The 24,712-nt window shown below is 41.0% G+C and overlaps 1 protein-coding gene across 3 annotated transcripts in view; it reads left to right on the top strand.

Annotated features, from left to right (window-relative positions):
• LOC124788088 (tetratricopeptide repeat protein 17) overlaps positions 1-24,712 on the top strand; it is a 337,226-nt gene that overhangs the window by 116,772 nt on the left and 195,742 nt on the right. For all 3 annotated transcript variants that reach the window (XR_007016058.1, XM_047255188.1, XM_047255189.1), the window contains exons 7-8: positions 7,366-7,520; positions 23,248-23,384. Coding sequence is in view for 2 of the 3 variants with exons in the window: in XM_047255188.1 (XP_047111144.1) it covers positions 7,366-7,520; positions 23,248-23,384 (292 nt within the window). In the remaining variant the exon portion in view is untranslated. The remainder of the gene's footprint in view (positions 1-7,365; positions 7,521-23,247; positions 23,385-24,712) is intronic.

Here is a 24,712-nt window from a genome sequence, read left to right as displayed (position 1 = left end):
TGTCTGACGAACCGGTTTCAGGCTCTGTCTCAGGCTGATACTGATCTTCGGCCTGACATGGCTGCTTGTCCTGTTCCAGAGGTTGCCCCTCAGTCTGCAAAATCCGGGCGGTCGCAGAGGGTGGGCTTACTGGTAGTTGGCAGCTCCAACGTCAGGCGCGTAATGGGGCCCCTTAGGGATATGGCAGCAAGAGAGGGGAAGAAAACCAATGTGCACTCCGTTTGCATACCAGGGGGAGTCATTCCAGATGTGGAAAGGGCCCTTCCGGATGCCATGAAGGGTACAGGGTGCACCCATCTGCAGGTGGTCGCTCATGTTGGCACCAATGATGTGTGTCGCTATGGATCCGAGGAAATCCTCTCTGGCTTCCGGCAGCTATCTGATTTGGTGAAGACTGCCAGTCTCGCTAGCGGGATGAAAGCAGAGCTCACCATCTGCAGCATCGTCGACAGGACTGACTGCGGACCTTTGGTACAGAGCCGAGTGGAGGGTCTGAATCAGAGGCTGAGATGGTTCTGCGACCGTGTGGGCTGCAGATTCCTTGACTTGCGCCATAGGGTGGTGGGGTTTCGGGTTCCGCTGGATAGGTCGGGAGTCCCCTACACGCAACAAGCGGCTACACAGGTAGCAGGGGTTGTGTGGCGTGGGTTGGGCAGTTTTTTAAGTTAGATGGCCTTGGGCAAGTACAGAAAGGGCAACAGCCTCAACGGGTGCAGGGCAAAGTCAGGACATGTGGGGACCAAGCAGCAATCGATATTGTAATTGTAAACTGTCGAAGCTGCGTTGGTAAAGTACCAGAACTTCAAGCACTGATAGAAAGCACCGAAGCCAAAATCGTTATAGGTACAGAAAGCTGGTTGAAGCCAGAGATAAATTCTGCCCAAATTTTTACAAAGGTACAGACGGTGTTTAGAAAGGATAGATTGCATGCAACCGGTGGTGGAGTGTTCGTCGCTGTTAGTAGTAGTTTATCCTGTAGTGAAATAGAAGTGGATAGTTCCTGTGAATTATTATGGGTGGAGGTTACACTCAACAACCGAGCTAGGTTAATAATTGGCTCCTTTTACCGACCTCCCGACTCAGCAGCATTAGTGGCAGAACAACTGAGAGAAAATTTGGAATACATTTCACACAAATTTTCTCAGCATGTTATAGTCTTAGGTGGAGATTTCAATTTACCAGATGTAGACTGGGACACTCAGATGTTTAGGACGGGTGGTAGGGACAGAGCATCGAGTGACATTATACTGAGTGCACTATCCGAAAATTACCTCGAGCAATTAAACAGAGAACCGACTCGTGGAGATAACATCTTGGACCTACTGATAACAAACAGACCCGAACTTTTCGACTCTGTATGTACAGAACAGGGAATCAGTGATCATAAGGCCGTTGCAGCATCCCTGAATATGGAAGTTAGTAGGAATATAAAAAAAGGGAGGAAGGTTTATCTGTTTAGCAAGAGTAATAGAAGGCAGTTTTCAGACTGCCTAACAGATCAAAACGAAAATTTCTGTTCTGACACTGACAATGTTGAGTGTTTATGGAAAAAGTTCAAGGCAATCGTAAAATGCGTTTTAGACAGGTACGTGCCGAGTAAAACTGTGAGGGACGGGAAAAACCCACCGTGGTACAACAACAAAGTTAGGAAACTACTGCGAAAGCAAAGAGAGCTTCACTCTAAGTTTAAACGCAGCCAAAACCTCTCAGACAAACAGAAGCTAAATGATGTCAAAGTTAGCGTAAGGAGGGCTATGCGTGAAGTGTTCAGTGAATTCGAAAGTAAAATTCTATGTACCGACTTAACAGAAAATCCTAGGAAGTTCTGGTCTTACGTTAAATCAGTAAGTGGCTCGAAACAGCATATCCAGATACTCTGGGATGATGATGGCATTGAAACAGAGGATGACACGCGTAAAGCTGAAATACTAAACACCTTTTTCCAAAGCTGTTTCACAGAGGAAGACCGCGCTGCAGTTCCTTCTCTAAATCCTCGCACAAATGAAAAAATAGCTGACATCGAAATAAGTGTCCAAGGAATAGAAAAGCAACTGGAATCACTCAACAGAGGAAAGTCCACTGGACCTGACGGGATACCAATTCGATTCTACACAGAGTACGCGAAAGAACTTGCCCCCCTCCTAACAGCCGTGTACCGCAAGTCTCTAGAGGAATGGAAGGTTCCAAATGATTGGAAAAGAGCACAGGTAGTCCCAGTCTTCAAGAAGGGTCATCGAGCAGATGCGCAAAACTATAGACCTATATCTCTGATGTCGATCTGTTGTAGAATTTTAGATACAGGCTCCCAGGTAGATGCTATTTTTCTTGACTTCCGGAAGGCGTTCGTTACAGTTCCGCACTGTCGCCTGATAAACAAAGTAAGAGCCTACGGAATATCAGACCAGCTGTGTGGCTGGATTGAAGAGTTTTTAGCAAACAGAACACAGCATGTTGTTATCAATGGAGAGACGTCTACAGACGTTAAAGTAACCTCTGGCGTGCCACAGGGGAGTGTTATGGGACGATTGCTTTTCACAATATATATAAATGACCTAGTAGATAGTGTCGGAAGTCCCATGCGGCTTTTCGCGGATGATGCTGTAGTATACAGAGAAGTTGCAGCATTAGAAAATTGTAGCGAAATGCAGGAAGATCTGCAGCGGGTAGGCACTTGGTGCAGGGAGTGGCAACTGACCCTTAACATAGACAAATGTAATGTATTGCGAATACATTGAAAGAAGGATCCTTTATTGTATGATTATATGATAGCGGAACAAACACTGGTAGCAGTTACTTCTGTAAAATATCTGGGAGTGTGTGTGCGGAACGATTTGAAGTGGAATGATCATATAAAATTAATTGTTGGTAAGGCAGGTACCAGGTTGAGATTCATTGGGAGAGTCCTTAGAAAATGTAGTCCATCAACAAATGAGGTGGCTTACAAAACGCTCGTTAGACCTATACTTGAGTATTGCTCATCAGTGTGGGATCTGTACCAGATCGGGTTGACGGAGGAGATACAGAAGATCCAAAGAAGAGCGGCGCGTTTCGTCACATGGTTATTTGGTAAACGTGATAGCGTTACGGAGATGTTTAACAAACTCAAGTGGCAGACTCTGCAAGAGAGGCACTCTGCATCGCGGTGTAGCTTGCTCGCCAGGTTTCGAGAGGGTGCGTTTCTGGATGAGGTATCGAATATATTGCTTCCCCCTACTTATACCTCCCAAAGGGATCACGAATGTAAAATTAGAGAGATTGGAGCGTGCACGGAGGCTTTCAGACAGTCGTTCTTCCCGTGAACCATATGCGACTGGAACAGGAAAGGGAGATAATGACAGTGGCACGTAAAGTGCCCTCCGCCACACACCGTCGGGTGGCTTGCGGAGTATAAATGTAGATGTAGATGTAGAATCTGATTCAGGTTCATTGACAATATCTTCATGATTTGGACTCAGGGCCAAGACACACTGTCTTCAGTTCTTCATAACCTTAACACCTTCTCTCCCATCTGCTTTATCGGGTCTTCCTCAACCCAGCATTCCACCTTGCTGGACATTGATCTCCTCCTCTCTGATGGCTCCATCTGCACCTTTGTCCACATTAAACCCACCGCCCATCAACAGTACCTGCATTTCAATGGCTGTCATCCCTTTCACACTAAAAAAATCCATCCCATACAGCCTGGCCACCCAGGGATGGTGTATCTGCAGTGACAAGAACTCCCTTACCCAGTATGCTGAGGGTGTCATCAAGACCTTCATTGACAGGCACTATCCCCCAGACCTAGTCCACAAACAGGTCACCCATGCCATTTCTCCCCCCCCCCCCCCCCCCCCCCACCCTGTCCCCAATTCTCCCACCACTTCCAAGAACCAGCCACAAAGGAATACCTCCTTCATCACCCATTACCAACCCACACTGGATTGGAACAACTGAATCACATTCTTTTTCAGAGTTCCAACTACCTATCATCATGCCCTGAAATAAGAGACATCCTACCTGACATCCTTCCCACCCCTCCTGAAGTGGTGGTCTGTCACCCACCCAACCTCCACTACATCCTAATCCGTCCCTGCGCCACTGCAGATCCCAACACCTTGCCACAAGAATCATATCCCTGTGGAAGATTTGGGTGCAAGACCTGCCCAATCCACCCACCCAGCACCTCCTATTCCGATCCTGTCACAGGCTAATTCTTATCCTACCCCATCAGACACCAGGCCATCTGTGAAAGCAGCCATTTCATATAACAGCTCTGCTGCAGGCATTGCATAACTTTTTGTGTCAGTATGACCACCAACCAGCTGTCCACCAGGATAAACGGCTACTGCCAAACTGTTGCCAGGAGCAAAGTAGACCACCCTGTGGCACAACACGTAGCTAAACATAACTATTCGAGCCATCTGGATCCTTCCCTCGACCATCCTAGCCTCACTCTACACCCTCTCTCTCTTATCACCTCCTCCATATTGGGTCTTCCACTCTCTTTGTGTGTTACCCTCTACCAATGCATCCACCCATCTTTCCCTGCTCCTCTGCTTTTTCGTTCCGTTTTACACACCATCCTGCCCCATAGCTTCCTGATGCTACGCCTGTTGGCAGTCTGGTCCCTGTACACTCTACCAGACAGCACTCTTGTCTCTCCCCACCCTTTCACTGCTATCCCTTCCCTTTCCCTAACCCCTCCAGATTGTTGCTTACATTCCATCTGACAGCTACTTTCTGGCCCGAGTTGCTGGAGTTAACGGTCATGTGTGCGTGATGTATGCTTGCATGTGCAAATGAATGGGGAGTATTTCTCTTTCTTTTTCTGATGAAGGCTGTGGCTGAAAGCCAATTGTAATGTCTTTTAATTGTGTGTGTCTGAAACTTAATGTGTCATTTTTATGGTAAGTAGCAATCAATCTTTTCCTTACATTTCTGTACAATTAAGAAAAAGAAAAACAGGGAAAAGAAGAAATGGATGAAAGAGAAAAAAGGGGGGGGGGGTTAAATACAGCTAGATGATAGTATAAGAGTATATGTTGGTGAGCAAGTTCATGTCTCAATGGTCCATGTGACGATCTATGTATAAAACTTCCTCAATGATCGAGCCATGTCATGTTTGAGTTAAAATTTAATGCAGCTTTAAGACCAAGAAAATTGTATGTAAATAAAGATAGAAAACAATGGCAACAGAGGTTGAAAGTAAAACTAGCTAACAGAGCCAGTGATCTGGAAAAGAGAAATGAGCAATATATGTTTGCATGTTTATTCTAACAGAAGAGGAAATGGTGAAAAGTGTGAAGCATATTATCATTTACATTTTTTGCTGCTGCCTACTATTCACATTACCCTTCTTCCACTTTTGGAAAGAAGTAGTAAATTAATTGCCACAGATTTTTAAAATTAAATATATGCATTTACTCTGTTGGCCATTAAAACTTCAAGACCGGGAATGTTAACAAATCAGTTTTCTCCTGGTATGGGTACAGAGTACAGTAGGAAGAATACATGATTATATTTTTTAGGTGATACATGAAATGCAAAAATTTAGTGCACAAAGCTGCCATGTATGGCAGCAGCAATGGCTCTAACCCACCTGGGCATCGAGTCAAGCTGAAATTGGACGACAGATGTGGTTATGTTGTTCCAGGCTGTTTCAACATTTAGTGACTTATGAGTGGTGGTGTGCCAGTCTCTGTCAGCAACCCTTGGCCAGATGCTTTCAATGGATAAAGAGATCTGTAGAACATACTGACCAGGGAAGCAGTCGAACATCCTCTGTATCCTGGTAGCTCAGGACAGCACAGACAATATGTGGTGTCACGTTACCTTGTTGAAAGATAATGTCACAGAGACCTTGCAAATACAGCACTGTACTGGCCCTAAAGCATCAGAAATGCTGTCCAAATTATCTGTGTGAACCAGCAGTGATCGTGTTGTGTACCTTGTGGCACATCATATCATCATGTCAGGTGCCAGGCCCATATGATAATAACAAATGCACTCTGGCAATGTTTGTTCTCTTTGGAGCCTGAATCCACAGATATGTCAGTCATGCCATTCAACCCAGAACTGGGCTCTTATGAAAAGATGATGTACTCCCACTACTGTGCCCGTTGTTGTCATTGGACGGACTACAATCAGTGCAACTCTCTCTCTCTCTCTCTCTCTCTCTCTCTCTCTCTCTCTCTGTTGCAACAGTGTGAGAAGCCACAACAATGATTGCTGTGCTGCCAGTCCGTAGTGCTCCAAATATTGTCACATTGTCTGTGTGGATACTTCTTTTATTGACTGACTCAAGACGTGATGTGACAATTTGATCCTTCACAGCTGAGAACAATTTGCCTGCCCTCTCAGACACTAGGGATAGTACTGTTTAGGAACTGCATAGTTTTGAGTATTGCCTTCCTGAACCCATTGATTCTGTATTTTTGTGACAGTCATGGCATCCTGATCAGTGCTAGCAGCAAAATTGCAGAATGATAAACTGCAGACATTATAGACCATGATCCTGCCATTACTGAATTCCTGAACATACTGGTAGACATTTCTCCTTTTTACCCAGGGCATAACACAATCTTCTTAGATGTAAATAACTTCCAGATGTGATTTCTGAATGAGAAACATGCTGCATAATCCGTCTTTATGTACGGGATGTAGATGACTAAAGTTCTACCTGTTTTGTGTGGTTGTGCTTCTCATCCTTTCTGACAAGTCTTCCATGACCCAGGGTTGTGGGTGACTTTTCCAAACTCTCCCCATTTCCTAAACATCATCATTCCTTTTCCTTCACCCCTCTTCCTTCTCCTACAACTCATCTACCAGAAGACGGAGCCATTGGCTCTGATAGCATTCAGGTTTAAGTACCTCCACATGTACTTTCTCCTGTCACTGCTTGATGATTAAATTTTTTATCTGTCCAATAACATTATTTTTTTTTTAAATGGGTTATTTTCATTTATATACAAGCATGTAGTGCAGTTCATGCCAATTTGATGTGTGTGGTGTGCTGTTCTTATTGAGTTACAATTTTCATGACTAACAGTGTACTTTCACGGATTGTACAGTAGTATTGTGAGGTCGAGGACAGTAGACAGTTGTTTTGAAAAATCCTCTGCTACCGTGTATAGTGAGAGGGAAAGTGGGGAAAGGGTATGAATCTCATTAAGTCAACAATTTCACTAATAGAATAATGTTTGTGAATATTGCTGGTCATATCATAAACACAACCAGTTACTCTTTTTTACCAATAATTCCCCATACAGCATTAAATAATTAAGCAAATTTCCCAATAAGTAAAAATTACATTCATAGAGAAAATTAATAACTTTGTTGAATGTGTATTTATGTATAATGTAAATATTTTTTATGAATTTGCAGATCCCTACAAGACATTGTAGCAGAACTGCATGAATATCACAACCGACAAAAGCAGTGGCTTAAATATCAAGAGGATGCGGTGTGGCACCAAGCACCACTTGAACTTAGACTTGCCACTGCAGACAGGCAGTTATTATCTTCATCCAAAAACAGAGGTATGCATTACAGTCAGATATTTCATGTTGTTCATCCAAGCAGAAAGACAATCAGTTAACTATGTCATTGGATGCTAGATATACCTATAGGCTTTGTAATTAAAGAAATGTTATTACAACATAAGGCTATGTGTGTCATATGTATATTTTGTTGTTCTCCAAAAAAAAATATATTATCAGGTAATTACACAAACTGGATATAATGTTCACAAAAATCGAAAAAAAAATAATAATAAAAATCAGATTTATTAAATGAAGGAGAATAATATCACGAGGAATTTGTTTACTGGGCATCATTGTCGAACAATATACTATACACTGCATGTACCAACTGTTTTATTACCGAGTGAGTGAGGTGGCGCAGTGGTTAGCACACTGGACTCGCATTTGGGAGGATGATGGTTCAAACCCTCTTTCAGCCATCCTTATTTTAGTTTTCTGTGATTTCCCTAAATCACTTCAGGCATATGCCAGGATGGTTCCTTTGAAAGGGCATGGCCGACTTCCTTCCCCTCCTTCCATAACCGAATGGGACTGATGACCCCACTGTTTGGTCCCCTCCCCAGATAAACCAACCGTTTTTTAGGAGGCGCATTTTAGTATTTCAGCTATATGTTGCTGTTCTTGTACTAAGTGATCTCCACTTGTTTGAAAAGTTGAAACTGACTGAGATGGTCCAGTAGCTAAAACACTAAGTTTGCATTTGAGAAGAGTGGGCCTCAAGTCTTCATCGAGTCTTCCAAATTTCTGTGCATACGCCCTGGGACAACTGGGAAAAACCCAGGAATTTTTTCATCTGGGCAAAACACTGGTATTTTTTAGAATTCATGGAATTTTAGTTGTTTTAGTTTTCAGTTAAATTTTTCTAATTGTGACTAGCTAGAACTGATACTATAGTGAAGAAATTTACTTTAGTCCACTACTGCAGAATAATTCTATAGCGATAAAACATAAACAAGAGAATGACACCAACATAAAATTTTAAAACATGCACCATTTACAACAACAAAACACAGTACACACACAAGCACCTGCTTTCAATGCATCTTTCTCATGGGCCTTTCTTCAATGATTGTGGTGTCATAACTGTTTACATTTGCAACAGGTCACAGGAAAATATTGTGGATAGTGATTTGAGAAGTGTTACTTCCAAAGTAAATTTCCTTTTACGCAAGATGAATTAAGTCTATGTGTGAGAACATGTGATGTATTTCTTAAGTCACAGAGCATCATATTTCTTTCAGTTCTTTCATAGATTACAAATTATGCAATAATGATGGCAATAGGTATAATTAACCTCAAAAAATAGAAAAAAATTAAAAGTGCGAGGTGAATTCTTGAGCAATTTCACATGTAATTGGCTTTCCCATGGAAAAGTTGAAGTGCTCGATGGAACAAGTATCCAGTCAGGTAACTCACGAAATGTTCCGAGCACAGCAGTGAATTTTATAATCATGCTTGTCATGAATATTATGCTGCTGCAATTTAAGCTGTGCACTTAGGATCCTGCCCAACCACACCCTCAGAAAAACAACAACAACAATAATAAAAATTAGCGATCAAAATTATATGTGAAAGCTTAGCTTTTCCTGGTAATTTATTTAAACCATTAACTTTTCCTATTCATGTGTTCATGTTACTTATCGGTGATGTAGCTATTAGCTGGCTACATTTAGTGTCCTATGCCCTGAATATCTGCTGTAGTTGACTGCCAAGATCATGTGCTGGGAAGTTCTAAGCCGGTGTGTAAAACCTTTATAAAACTTGATAAGTCTTACAGTTCTGAGAGAAAGTGTATTGACATTTAAATGGAAAAAAATTGCTTTGACTAGGAGTATAGTGTATTTTAACCAGGGAAAAAGTGTATTTTCACCCAAGAAAAAGTGTTTTTTTTTTTAACTGGGAAATAAAGGAAAAATCTGGTAATTCTTTTTTCTTGTCTGTTTGTACACCCTTTTTAAGTTTGCCATGGATTCCCTAAATCATAGTGAGAGGGCTCATTTTTAAAGGACATAACCAATTTCCTTCTTCATGCTTATCATATCTAAGTTTCTGACGCATCTTTGATGAGCACTTTGTCAAGAATCACAATTTTTTGTCTTTCTACAAAAGTTGAAAGCATCTGAGAGGAAAGACTTTTTAAGACAACAATGAGTTTCAAGAGATGAAAATAAATTGGTTGGTAAAGCAGGTGGAACATTTTCACAATGTTGGAATAATAATAAAAAAAAAAAAGGTCACATAACTAAGCTCTCAGAGTGTGGATATAGCATTGGTGACTGTGTGTGAGTACAGTTATATACTATAAGTTAGGCTTCTAGTACACTTTATTCCCTGAAACATTTGTTTGCTTTATTGTCTCTCATAGCAATTCCCCCAACATGCATCTCTCCATTGAAAATCAATGCCTTATTGTTGCAAGTTAGGACTGGTAATGCACACTGGTTGTAAACTTTCCTTTTCAAGCACTATGAAAGCTAAGTTTTGAAAAGCCTTTTAGTTTACAAAAGCACTCCAGGCCATTTTTCTCTTATATTTATTTATTTGTCTTCCTTACAGTCATGATCTTCAACTCCCATAAATACAAATACTCAACTACTTTCAAACTTTCCATGTTAATTTTTTTTTTCATTCATTGTTAAATCTTATCTGCAATAAAGGGAATAGTGCAACACAGTCAGAAAACAAAGATGGATCATAAATGTTCCATTAACATTTATTCCATATTTGTTACCCAGTTAACTGCTGTAAATAGTTCAATTTAATTGAAAACTTCTTGTCTGAGTTCTTTTTCAGTTTTGAATTTTTCATAACTGTCATGTATTCTAATGAATATTACAGCTGGAAATACGTTCCAAGGGAGGTACATCAGTTGAACATGCAATAAAAGATCACTGACGTTGTATGTTTCAGTTACTGAAATCACACGTGAGAATACTCACCCCAAGTAGGTATGTTCCCTCTCTACTAATGTATTAGTGGTATGGTGGCAGCAGATCATCAGCATTGTTTCAGCCTTGTTTTGTGGTCAGAGTAGATGTTGTTAAGATGCTTCTGTATGGAAATGTGGAAGTGAGCTGAAGTACCATCTTGTAGTAGCCACATTATCATTTGTACCACCACAAGCACATCCTCCAGTGGAGGATCAGGGTCATATGCTGGAACTGCAGACATGCTGTGCCTGTGAGATATTGTGGAAGGATGACAGTCCCAAGAGGTGGTCACCAGTGACTGGTATTTACATTGAGACCCTGTAGGATCATGCCAAACATATGATCTCATTTGAGCAGTCTCTCTGATCTCCCCCAGTTCTCTCATTTTTTTCTCCATGGTGACTCTTTCAATCTTCAGTCCACTTTATCCCAGGTTTCTTTGTGACCCTGTTCTTTAACCTCACATTCTACTTCAGTATCTTGTGTCTGTGTGTTTTTCTGTCAGTTTGTATTGGATTGATTTGTACTCTTTCTAGATCACATTTGACTTGGGTGGGTTGTAACCTGCTGATGTGCTCATAGAAAGTTAACCTTCTTCTTCTGACATATGCTGCTAGGCTCTACATCTTCTCTGTGTTTTTACGAGTGAGTAATCTGTATTCTTCTTCTCAACATATAGCGGAGATACTGAGTCGCAGATAGGCACAACAAAAATACTATCAGAAAGGGAGACACACACACACACACACACACACACACACACACACACACACAAATGCAAATGGGAGAGAGAGGGAGAGAGTGAGAGAGTGGCACACGCGCATGCCTATCTGTGACTGAGCATCTCCATTATATGGTGAGTAGCAACTACTGTTTTCATCATATTGTTATGTTCCATCCTGGATTTTGCATTTTGTGATTTTGTATCCTTCTTCTGCCAGCATTGGCCTGAAAATTTTTCTCATGATTTTGCGTTCTTCCTTCAGTATGCTTTCCATGTTGCTTTTCATATAGTGTTTTGGTTGCATAGAGTACATCAGGTTTTGTACTGTTATATAAAGATTGTTTGAAGACTTGTACTTGGAAAAAATTATTACTTTAATCTGTCATGCGTGAACCCACATTCTTACTCAATATATTGTCATTCATAGAATACTGCCAGTATTAAAAAAAACTACATGAACGAAGTTCACTTCGAAGTTGCTCCATGTAATATCCGCAACTAATGTTGCCGAGTAGATCATACTGATAAACTGGCCATTCATAGTAAGTGCAAGTATGTATAAAAAAAGAAACAGTGCTGAAGGCAAAACAAATTTTGAATACAGCTCAAACATAACTAACGGTGGAAATAGGGTCATATAATAGGTACAAAGTGGAATAAACTAGGTCACGACTTTTTTACCTAAGTCAAGCCAGATGCAGAAGGTGCAGCTTGCAAGAATAAACCTTCAGTATTGTTGGGTTCACCCATGATAGATTAATGTAATAATTTTTAGCAAGTCAAAGCCTTCAAGTCATCTTTGTATAATAGCACACATTTTTAATATTTCAGTTTTTAAATGTGCTGGTTGCACCTGAAGATGTGTGTGTAAAACTGTGAAACTAGTAGCGTTATCAATTAAAATCGAGTTTCACCAGCTGTCAGTGGTGGGGGTGTTTTCATTTGTCATACAAGGAGACAATATGGCTGGCCAGTAATTATCTTCAGGAGATGAAATACAGGAAACTATCTAATACACACAATTTCACAGATGGTAAAGTGATATATAGCATGTGCAGTGGTACTTGCTACCCGTTTTGGTATCAGCTTTAAGCTAAGCGCTCCTGGTGTTGTAATTTACATTCCTATTTTACACATATAGATTATGATTTCACCGTCCAACCCTATCTTTGTCTTCACTACCATTATTTTCCATTTGGTGCTGTTCCCTTTTTGCCTATTTCAATGTTTTATGGTGTTTCACGTTTTTTCCTCAGTTGGTTCTTCTCTATTGTATGCTTACACTTTCTGTTTTATCAGTGGCTGCTAATTTTTGTGTATTTATTCTTCTGTACTTAGTCTGCTGTTCCCTTATTTTCTAATGATTTTGGTGACAAGAGAATCAATGCAAAGTTGGATTGCGAATTCCACACTTCTCTAGATATGTGGCTGCGTCGATCTCCACAACTTCTTTTCCAAAGAAATAAGGCTGGTTAGAGGAACTAACAAATACTCTCTCACTCACTAGAAATAACTCGGTAACATCATACTTTCAGTTCAGTTCAGTTATATTTTCATCTCCACCATTGTCACATAAACATACAAATTCTTGTAAGTCAACTACGACACCTGTTAGATACATTTAAACATAATCACAATTGCCTGTTTTTACAACAGTCACATTCACTAACACAGCAAAGAATAGCATTTAATTACTCCGTGTCCTCTCCTACAGCATCTGTGGTGCTTGCAGCAAACACTTGTCGGTGCCTCTCGTCTGACGCAGCTCCTGTCTTCCCATGATAAATGTCCTGCCCACACAGACATGTTTTGCGCAGTAAATAGGCTCTCTCTCACACTTATCTTTAAAATATTGCATGTTCGAGGAATCAGAAGGTCAAGTGGTTCGAGAATTTATGTGTAAATTCTCAAAGCAATACATATCCCCCTCCTCAATTTCCCTTTCTTTTCATAAATCTTTGTACTCTATAGAGCAGGCTTCTGATTGTTGTTTTTCCACTAATTCTTTACTGTACTTTGTTTTTAGGACATAAGCCTCTATTTATGATTTCATTCCGCATTACTCTTACTTATAAATCGTGAGGACTTTCTCTTCAGCTATAACCTTAAATTCCAGGCATCATAGACATTTAAATATTTCATCCTATATTCTAATTTTTTGTACTATTTTTTTCTCAGTACCGACTAGTATCGTTATTCATAGTAGTTTGTATTCTGGAGGAACTCTGGGTAAATGAAAGTGTTCTTTCTGACATTCATAAAACATAATAATGCTAGTGGTATATAGAATTCAAACTTCCAGAATAATCCCTATAAAATGTGTGACTTTTGTCGCGATGCTGTCCATTTCCCCTTTTAGAACAGTACCTATACTTTTCATATGTTACATATGGGTTGACCCTGTGTGTGCACTCCCTCTTTCCATTTCAGTTGATACGCCCCTCTTGATTCCTATTTTCCTATGATACAGGTCAATCCCCTTCTTGGTGCCCCTGTCTGCACAGTACAGGTCAGCCTTTCCTTTTCCAGGGTATACATTCCTTTCCCCCTACAATGCTTGACAGTTCTCCTCTTTTGATGTGTAAGATCATTGTTTGTGTAGTCGTATTTTGTGTGTGTGTAAGTGTGTTTGTATACCCTGTTTCTTCAGCCTACTTATGTAAAATAAGTTGTAGGTTATTGGAAACCACGGAAAATAAGAAGAACTTCAGCGATAGAAGTATATGAATATGGAAAGAGGGAAAGATAGACTGGTACTCAGATGAGAAGTAAGAAAGGAAAAAGTAGAAATGGTTGCTAAGATCGAAGAAGAGAAAGAAGATAGCCCCAAAGACAGGAAACCTTTCCCACCCCCCTTCCCCAGGATCCCTACTTTGCCGGTACGTGAATGAGAAGCCAGAGGAGGTATGGTGTTAAACGTCTCCTACAGAATGGACATTCTCACCTCCACCGTTGAAGTCCCCCCCCCCCCCCCCCCCAAAACTTAACCCTATGGAACGGCAAATGGTGGCAAATCAGTCACACTTGTTTGTGAGGGTCATTTGGCAATTGTGTAATGATTCAAACAAAATCCCATTTTCTATTAATCTGATGTTCTTTGCAGTTTATTAATCTGCACCCAGGTTTTCATAGGCCAACTGGATAAGATATTACTTTCAAAGAATAGCTTATCAAAAATAAGACCTAACTATATGCAGATGGTTGGAAAGACTGGCTGACTAGAGCAGAGCATTGAAGGCGACTTTAATATTTATCGGGCATGCTCCTCTAACAACCAAGTACTGAGAACACAGACTGTTCTGGATGTAATTGCAGATATATCAAATCGGAATCCAACTGCTTTTAATGAGCATATTATGAAACCAGTAATAGGTGCTTCAGTCCTGACTCAATATATCAACAAAATTTATCAAGTTGATGACATAGTGTGGAACAGAAGCCCACGTGACACATTTGAGGCAACCAGTGGTGATACAATCCCTTATTGCTATTACTACAAGAAGCAGTATGGCCTTGATATCAATGACTTGCAGCAGCCATTGCTTGTCAGCTAACTAAAGAAAATTATGCAGAACCAAGAGGAAACTGAACAACTTATATGTCTCATACCTGAGTTGTGCTTCATGGCTGGACTTACTGATGAAATGAGAAATGACTTTAGAGTGATGAAAGATATTGCAACATACACATATGTAACACCAAATCAAAGACAGGCATCGGGTGATGTTATCACACTTCCACACGGGTATGTTTCTCTAAAGGTGGAAAATAGTATAGTATAAGAATTCAAGAATAGATTACAGGATAGTTTAAGATTTGAAGGGAATCTGGTGCAAGAAAAAATAGCACAGAAGAAACACCGAAAACAACTCAAGATCCGATGGTCGTCACTCCGCCTGTTAACACAGAATGCTAGTGTCCGTGGGGGACATACAACTTTATATATTTTACATTGTATTTTCCTTTTTCTGATCCTATTATAGGATCTGCTAAAAGTAAGGCTTTGGGATGTATTACCAGTAGTTCTCGGTAAGGTCCTTCATACTTTCGGAAAAATTTGTGTGTCTCCTTCTTCAGGCCAGAGCTCTGAAGATGCTGTTTTATGAGAACTAGGTCATCGACCTTGTATTGAGGTTCGTTAGCTTTGTCATTATGTCTACTTACTCATTGTTGTGCCGTTTCAATCAAGTTCTTAGAAACTATTGTCTGATTAAGTTGGTAATCAACAGTAGGTTGTTGCAGCCAAGTAAAACGTTTAACAAGGGGTTCTCCCACAATGGGTTTGCCTATTACTTACAAAGGTGTTATTCCAGTTGATAAATGTGGTAATTCATTTAAAATAAGTTCAAAGTCTTTAACTTTCGTTGCCCATGACATATGTTTTTCATAGTAGTAGGTGTGGCATAATTTCCCAATTCCTTTCATAACCCTTACACACGGGTTAGAAGATGGATTATAGTTGGAGATTAATACTTGATGAATATCTACCCAAGCTAGAAATTCTTTAAAATTGTTAATAAAAACTGAGATCCATTATCAGTGAGAAACCGTTTTGGTTTTCCTACCTACAGAAAGTATTGTTGAAGACAGTGAATCACAGTTGGTGTATTTGCTTTCTTAATAGCATACAATTTAACATACTTCAACCAATACGCTATGAGGACAAAAATGTACAACACTCCTCTCTTTCCTTCCAGAATTGCTCCATAGAAATCTGCTGCTGTAAGGTCGTGTAATGCCTTAGGAATGATTGGATACTTTTTGTATTTAACATAAGTGTTACTCTCTTTTACCTTCTGACAAATTTCACAAATCCTAATTAAAGATGCTACCTTCTGCCCCAGCTTCTTAAAATAATAGAACTTATTCATATGTGCTATACATTTCTTTATTCCGAATTTCCATATCCCATATGAACGTACCACACAATGTCATCCTCCATTAACTTCGGAATACATATGCGCCACCGTTGAGATGTTATACTGTCTCTCCAAAATAAATTATGCCCTATAATTTTCCACCTACCTACTTAATTAAGAGGTAAGGAATTCTTGTTACACATAGCATATATTTCTGTAAAGTAGTTATCATGATGGATGTTTCCGTTATCATGATGGATGTTTCCGGTTATTCTTCGAGCCATATCTTGTACCCTGTTATATGGATATTCTACTGTCAAAACATTAATCGAAAAAATTACGCCAGGCCCTTCCATATGTTTTAATTCTTTCATGTCTATACGTAACCTAGACAAAGCGTCAGGTATGATATTTTCAGAACCTTTTATATACTGTATTTTAATGTCATATTCCTGAAGGAACAACATCCACCACTTAATCTACTATGTAATATATATATATATGTGTGTGTTTCTGACCCCCATACTAGTGTTTGGAATTTTTGGATACCCCATACTATTGCTAATAGTTCCTTTTCTGTGGCTGTATAGTTTAATTCATGTTTGTCGAGACTCTGGCTAGCGAAAGCTATAGATCTGTGATTTTTACTTTGCAGATCCCACTCTCCTTGGAAAAGTTCTGCTGCTATACCATAGTCTGTTGCATCTGTTGAAATTTTGAATGGCTCACCCATAACGAGATGGTGTAATATGGGTGATTCAACCAGTGCTCATTTTACATTTTCAAACGCATCATTGGCCTCTTGGTCCCAAACCCACGGTATTCCCTTCCTTAATAAATGTAAAAATCTTGGGTTGTTCAGCTCTTGACTTCGTATATATCATCTATAGTACTCGGCCATTCCAATAAATCCCTTCAACTGTCTTATATTTTTGGGGGATGGACACCCCTTAATGCCCTTTATATGTTCCGGATGTGGTCTAATTCCTTACACTCCTGCAATATGCCCTAAAAACTTAAGCTCTTGCCTCGCAAAGTGCAATTTAGACAATTTTACTGTAACACCTTTTTCTTTAAACCTTTTCAGAGTTTTACTCAAGGTCAGGCAATGCTCTTCCCAGGTAGATGAGATTACGAGTATATCATCTACATATATTATTAAATCCTTTAATAATTCCCTTCCTAACGCCTCATCCATTGCCCATATAAACACGGACACAGTTATTTAGCCTGAATGGCAACACATTAAAATGATACGATTTCCTATCAAATAGAAATGCTATATATTTCTTTGATTCAGGATGTAACCAAATTTGCCAATATCCAGCAGTCAGACCCATCGTACTAAAATGCTGTGCTTTCTCAAATTTGAACAATAATTCATCCATGTTAATGGGTCTGTCTCGTTCTGTCTCTATATGGATATTCAAAGTACGCACGTCTAGTACCAACTGCACACCTCATGCAGTCTTTTTTACTACTACCAAGGGGTTATTCATGATGCTAGTGCTACGTTCTGTTATGCTATTGTCAATCATTTTGTAAATTTCTTCCTTAACTGCTTCTTTTAAACTTACTGTATTGCATAAGCCTTACAGAAAAATGGAGTACTATATTTGATTTTAAATTTCCATACACAGTCGCTAATACTACCTGGATGATCAGAAAATACCATTTCATATTCCAAGGGAATTTTAGATAAATCTAATATTTGTTCACTGGTTAATATTGGCAATTAATTTATTTTGTTTTGTATGTCAGCGTGTTATGCCACCTGACTTAAGTTATCAATCACTGGTGACAATCGTGCAGTAGCAGTTAATCTCAGACATCGACCCTCAGTTGTTTGTTTACTAATATAGCTGTCCGTCACAAACATTACACAATATTTGTAGTCATCTTTTCCAAAATAAAGAAGATTCTCCTCAAAATTCAATACAACGTTAAATTCTGATAGTCAGTTTAGGCAAAATAGCACATCCCTAGTGATACTTTCTACTACTAAAAGTGTCTGATGAAATGGGATATTCCCAATGTTGCAGTTCACCTGGGTCTCGTGTTTTACAACTTTGCTCTTGTTATAACTTCAAGTTGAACAAATATATTTCAAGGAAGACGCAATACGTGAAAGTCACAGATCAAGTAAACAGAGTAAGACGTGTATACACTTTAACAGTCAAATCATAACTGAGTCCAAGTCTAGCAGCCTCTGGCTGGTTGGCCGCTTAGGTGGCACTGCTGCTGCATGGCTGGCAGACAGCGCTGCTTGTAGAGGACATGCGTAACTGCGTGATGGCACTTTGAAAGATCAGCGAGTCACAACACTTTTCCCCCCTTTGAATTTTTTGCACAGGTCGTGATGGAGGTGGCCTGTAGATTGCTAACATCCATAGGTGTTGTTTGACTGGCCATAAAGTCTCGAGGAGGAGGCGTCCCGTACAGACGGAAGTGTCCCCGATGATAACGGGTCGAGATGGCAGGAGATGTGGCGGTCGAATCTGCTGGGGCCCCGTGCACCAATCTGCCCATTGCGGCAAGTCCGGTTGCTATAACAGGAGACATGGGCGATGTGTCCGCGTCCATAGGAGAAGGAGGCGAGTAGAGTTGCTCCGGCAGATTATGGTCATCTGGTTCCTGCATGGGCACGTCTCCTGGTGGCGTCAGATCTTGTGTTGGCACCAATATGACGGTGAGAGGACTTCGTTGTGAGTTAAGAGAGATTCCAGTATCCCGAGCGTCAGGTAGAGTCAAAGGTGTTGTAGTGGCACCCGGAACAGGTGTTGCCGGCACACGAGGCCAAAGCTGGTCCGAATGACGCACTGCGACATCCGTGTCCGTCTGGATTTCATACAGGCATTGGCAGAAGAAGTCGGGAGTATCCTCATCTGAGCCTTAAATGTGTGGACCAGTCTTTCAGCGTCACCGTTTGACTGTGGATGGAATGGAGGGGCCGTGACATGCATGACGCCGTGACGGGCACAAAAATCCGCAAAATCGGAAGAGGCAAATTGCGGACCATTATCAGTAACAAGAGTAGAGGGAAGGCGTTCCAAAGAGAAAATGTGAGCTAGAGCATTGGTGGTTGCCACGGTGATAGGCGACGTGCAACAGACAATGAAAGGAAAATTAGAGTAGGCGTCAATAATGAGAAGCCAATAAGTACCTAAAAAAGGTCCCGCGAAGTCAGCATAAATACGCTCCCAAGGCTTCTCAAGCGAAGGCCATGGTGACAAAGATGACTTCAGGGCAGCGGCCTGTGACGCACAAGGGCTGCAGGCAGCGACCATGTGTGCAATTTGAGTCAATGCCGGGCCAATACACATGACAGCACGCCAGAGAATTTGTGCTAGAGACACCCCAGTGCGGTCGATTTGGCCAACCCTTCTGAATATAGCGTAAAACCCAGGAGAGGGTAGGGTCAGAACCTGTAGCAGCCGCCAGCTGGTCCTCGGTGATGGGGAACCCGTCCACAACCCGCTGCTTCGGCAACATCCGGGTGGAAACACAAAAGTTTGTCCCTATTGAATGCCAGATCAAGACCCTTGGGAAGGTGAGACAGTGCATCAGCATTCACATGCTGAGCCGTTGGCCGGAAATGAATCTCATAATTGAAACGAGACAAGTAAAGAGCCCAACGCTGGAGGCGGTGTGCAGCCTTGTCGGGAAGTGACTTTGATGGATGAAACAAGGAAACAAGTGGTTTGTGATCCGTAACAAGATGAAATTTGGATCCTAGAGAAAAACACCAAACTTATGAAGAGCATAAATAATGGCCAAAGCTTTTTCAATTTGAGAATACTTTTGTTGAGCATCCGTGAGCGTTTTGGAGGCATAAGCAATGGGTTGTTTAGAACCGTCAGAAAAATGGTGCTCAAGGACAGCACCGACCCCGTATTGAGAGGCGTCAATGGCAAGGACAAGATGTTGGCCAGGTCGATAAGTAGCAAGGCACGGGGCCTGTTTCAGCATAGTCTTCAATTTCTGGAAAGCCGCATCGCATGACACGGACCAGTGAAAAGGCACATTTTTATGCAACAGGCGATGCAACGGCTGAGCCACCGAAGCAACAGATGGTAAAAACTTGTGATAGTATGCTATTTTCCCCAAGAAGTCCTGCAGTTGCTTAACAGATGTAGGGCGAGGAAGGACATTGATCGCAGCGACAGTTTGCTGAAGCAGACTAATACCATCCCGAGAGAGTTGAAACCCCAAGTACGTAATAGATACCTGAAAAAATTTTGATTTCTGGAGATTACACTTAAGACCGGCAGTCTGTAAGACATGAAAAAGTGTGCGGAGATTTTGATGATGTTCGTCAGTGGTGGAGCCAGTAACAACAATGTCGTCCTGTCAATTTATACACTCAGGGCAGTGAGCAATAATTGTTCCAAGAATCGCTGAAAGAGAGCAGGGTGCTGGCAACCCAGAATGGAAAGCGTTGGTATTGATAGAGGCTGAAAGGCATGTTAAGGACCAGAAACTGCTGGGAAGCAGCGTCGAGAGGAAGTTGATGATAAGCTTCTGACAGGTCAAGTTTAGAAAAATACTGGCCTCCAGCAAGTTTAGTGAACAATTCTTCAGGTCGAGGCATAGGGTAAGTGTCGATAAGGCATTGAGCATTTACAGTGGCTTTGAAACCATCGCAGAGATGAATATCACCATTTGGCTTAGCAACGACAACGACAGGAGAGGACTACTCACTGGAAGTGACAGGAAGCAAGACCCCTGAAGCAGTGAGACGGTCCAGCTCCCGTTTGACCTGATCACGAAGGGCCACAGGAATGGGCTGAGCCTGAAAAAAATTAGGCCAAGCAGTGGGTTTGAGCGTGATATGAGCTTCAAAGTCGTTTGCACGGCCTAACCTAGGAGAAAAAAGGGACGAAAATGTCGTCAACAAGGAATCCAATTGAGCATAAGGAATAGCATCAGAGACGATATTGTCAGAGTCATCTATGGAGAACCCAAAAACGCGAAAGGCATCGAAACCAAAAAGATTCTCCATGTTACTATGGTCGACCACAAATATGGGAACAGTGCGAACAACAGATTTGTAAGATACCTCAGCATCAAATTGGCCCAAGAGAGAAATCCTCTGTTTATTGTAAGTCCGTAATTGCCTAGTGACAGGTGACAGGATTGGAGAACCCAACTGAAGATACATCTGAGAACTGATGATAGTGGCAGCAGAACCAGTATCCACCTGCATGCGATCATCTTGACCAAGTATTTGGACAGTGAGGAATAACTTCCCTGAAAGGGAAGAAGTACAATTGACAGACAACACAGAATTAGAATCAGCGTCATGTTCATGAACATCATGTATGCGGTCGGATTTGCAAACGGATGACACATGACCCTTTTTTTTGCATTTGTGACACACGGCCCAACGTTGTGGACAATCTTCTCGTGAATGTTTCGTAAAACACCTTGGACATGAAGGAAGTTGCCGTGGGTTTTGCTGCAGTTTCTTAGAGGTGTGTTTACAGTTAGGCCGAGGCTGCGCTTGGGAGCATACTGCAGCCACGTCGGCTGGCGGGGACACGCCACACGCTTCATCAACATCGCACAGGGGTTGTATTTTCCCGACGTTGCCCCATGCCTCTATTTGCGCTCCAGTGGCACGAGAAATTTCAAAAGACTGAGTGATGGATAGGACTTCATCTAGAGTCAGATTTGCCAAATGAAGGGCACGTTGCCTAACTTCTTTGTCGGGTGCCGATCGGATAATAGCATCCCATACCATGGAATTGGCGTAGGATTCTTTGTGAACTTAAGTAACAAATTGAGACGTTCTACTGAGGCCGTGAAGTTCAGCAGCCCAAGCGTGATACGATTGATTCGGTTGTTTTTGACAACGATAAAAGGCAACATGAGAGGCCACCACATGCATTTGCTTTTGAAAATAGATGGACAGAAGTGAGCACATTTCAGCAAAGGACAAAGACTCAGGATCTTTCAACGGAGCCAATTGCGACGACAACCGATACATTTGAGGTGAAATCCATGAAAGGAACAGAGACTTACATGTTTGTTCGTCCGCGACATGAAATGCCAAGAAGTGCTGTCGAAAACGTTTTTCGCAATCAGACCAGTCTTCCGCCGTCTCGTCATAAGGAGGAAAAGTAGGTAGAGACAACAACGAGAGACGGCCTGCTTTTGATGCCGCTACAAATACACGAATCGCATTTGTGAGAAGCGTTTGTTGTTCTATGAGACCTTGCAATAGTTGCTGTAAAGTAGCCATGGAAACATGTGGGTCAACGATGGAAAAGAAAATTCACTACCTTGGGACCAATTGTTATAACTTCAAGTTGAACAAATGTATTTCAAGGAAGACGCAATGCAATGAAAGTCACAGATCAAGTAAACAGAGTAAGACATGTGTACACTTTAACAGTCAAATCATAACTGAGTCCAAGTCTAGCGGCCGCTGGCTGGCTGGCCGCTTAGGTGCCGCTGCTGCTTCATGGCTGGCAGACAGCGCCTCATGTAGAGGATGCGTGTAACTGCGCGGCGGCACTTTGAAAGATCGGCGAGTCACAACAGCTCTTTGTTTCAGTAATACCGACTATGTACACTCCCATTATTGGTAATACCCATAAGTGATATTTCGTTCGTAATGTGTTAAAGAAAATGCTAGAAATAAGTGACACTTCACTCCTGGACTCTGTAAATATGTTAACTTCAAAATCTCACACTTATCTTTAAAATATCGCTTGTTCGAGGGGGCAGAAGGCCAAGTGGTTCCAGAATTTACATGTAAATTCTTGAAGCACTACAATTTCTGACTTCTCAACAGCTCTATATCCCACTGCTAACTTCTCAGATCTTTGAATCTCTTCTGTCATAAGCATTTAACTAGTAAAATCTTAGTTTTAATTCTTATGTGCTACTAGCATTTCATTGTTGATTTTCCTCTCATCATTTATGACTGTCTGTTAACTTGCAGTCCTGGCTAGTTTTCCTACTTGATCTCATATTTCTCTTATTTCCTCCAACCCCTTCCTCTCTATTTCTAACATTTATGTACAAATCTTGAGAAAATGCTTGCTTAGTTACATGTCTCTTCTCTTATCAAATATACAACACCTGCTTTGTGTACAGTAATGTGCATATCGTTAATTTGTGGTAGTGTTGAATAATACAATTAAAATCAGTTGTACATTTCTGTTTATTTCTTAAGCATGTCTAAATCTATAACTTTTTGTTAGCTCCAGGACGAGCATGTTTGCAGAAAATTGTGGATGGACATGCAGTCCTTAGCTGTGAAGTGAATGCTGAAAGCCAACTTATAGCCCAAAGTGTGACACTGAGTCTCCAAATGCTGCTGAAGAATGTTGAATTGCAGGTGGGTTTTGGTTAAGATAGGAATTTGCCTCTACTTTCAGATTATAAAACTCTCTCCTTTTCCCTTTCTGCCTACACTCCCCCCCCCCCCCCCTCCCCCCCTTTCTCTCTCACTCTCTCTCTCTTTTGCTTTCATAAATCTGCTACTTGAACAGAGGTGCTGGTATTTTGTGAAAAATTTGCTATAGTTTGAAGCATGTGCACTATCTGCAGTCAAATAAATCAAACAATGGAAAATCTAGGATGGAATGTAACAATATATGACTTCGCTATGTGGTGAGTTGCAGTCAAATAAAAATAGAAAGGTCTTCCTGTAGCTAAGTGCAACAGAAATGAGTGACAGAAATGCTACTATTCATAACTAGTGAACAGTCTGATTTTCCACATATTCTGTTTTCTTGGCTCTGCCTTGAGCTAAACCTGTGTGACAACCCTGCCTGATATGGAAGGACAGTAACAAAATGATCAGTCGCAATCCCATTAGTTTTTTAATATTCTTGCATATCCAGATTTTTGCTATGAATAGCCACCTTCAGTGCACTGAATGAGTTATAACCCAACAAACTTGCAGCAGTACGTGCCACCATATGACTTCACTGGTGTACAGGCAGAAGGGAACATTGACTTGTGAGCCGTGTTTGTTGTAACTTGCTGATGTGCTCATAGAAAGTTAACCTTCTTTTTCTGACATCAGACATTCTGGTTTTCCCTTCCACACTTCCTGTCAATCTCATTTTTTATACATCTGAATTCTATTCATTTGCTACATTTGTCTTGTTACATCAATTAAATTCAATTATTTTGCGTGTTATCCAACGGATTTCTACTGGGCTTTGTCTTTTTGTTAATTTGAGCCTCTGTTGCCTTCACTTTTTCATCTCCCACAGCTACCCATTCTTCCTCTATTGCATTCATTTCATCTGTCTTGGTCAATATTTTGTCTAAAGCTCTGAAACTCTCAACAACCTCTGGTTCATTCAACTTATCCAGAATACATGTCATTAAACTCCCTCTTTTCTGAAATTTCTTGAGGTTTACACTGCAGTTCCAAAACCTTCTACTGTCTCTAGGTTTCTTACCTTCTTCCATGATACTTAAACCAAGTGTTAAATGTGATTAAATTGTGCTCCATGCAAAACTATATCAGGTAGCTTCTCTTTTCAGTCCTTTACACAGGCCACATTCTCCTACTGGTTGTCCTTCTCTTCCTTTTGTACTGTGGAATTTCAGTTCCCAATCATGATTAAATTTTCATTTCCTTTGTTCCCAATCATGATTAAATTTTCATTTCCTTTATTGTATTCTACATTTTCTCAATCTCCTCATCAT

The sequence above is a fragment of the Schistocerca piceifrons genome, chromosome 3, assembly GCF_021461385.2.
Source record: "Schistocerca piceifrons isolate TAMUIC-IGC-003096 chromosome 3, iqSchPice1.1, whole genome shotgun sequence".
Taxonomy (NCBI): Eukaryota; Metazoa; Arthropoda; class Insecta; order Orthoptera; family Acrididae; genus Schistocerca; species Schistocerca piceifrons.
Note: the sequence above shows the minus strand (reverse complement) of the source record. Positions and strands in the feature narration are given on the sequence as shown.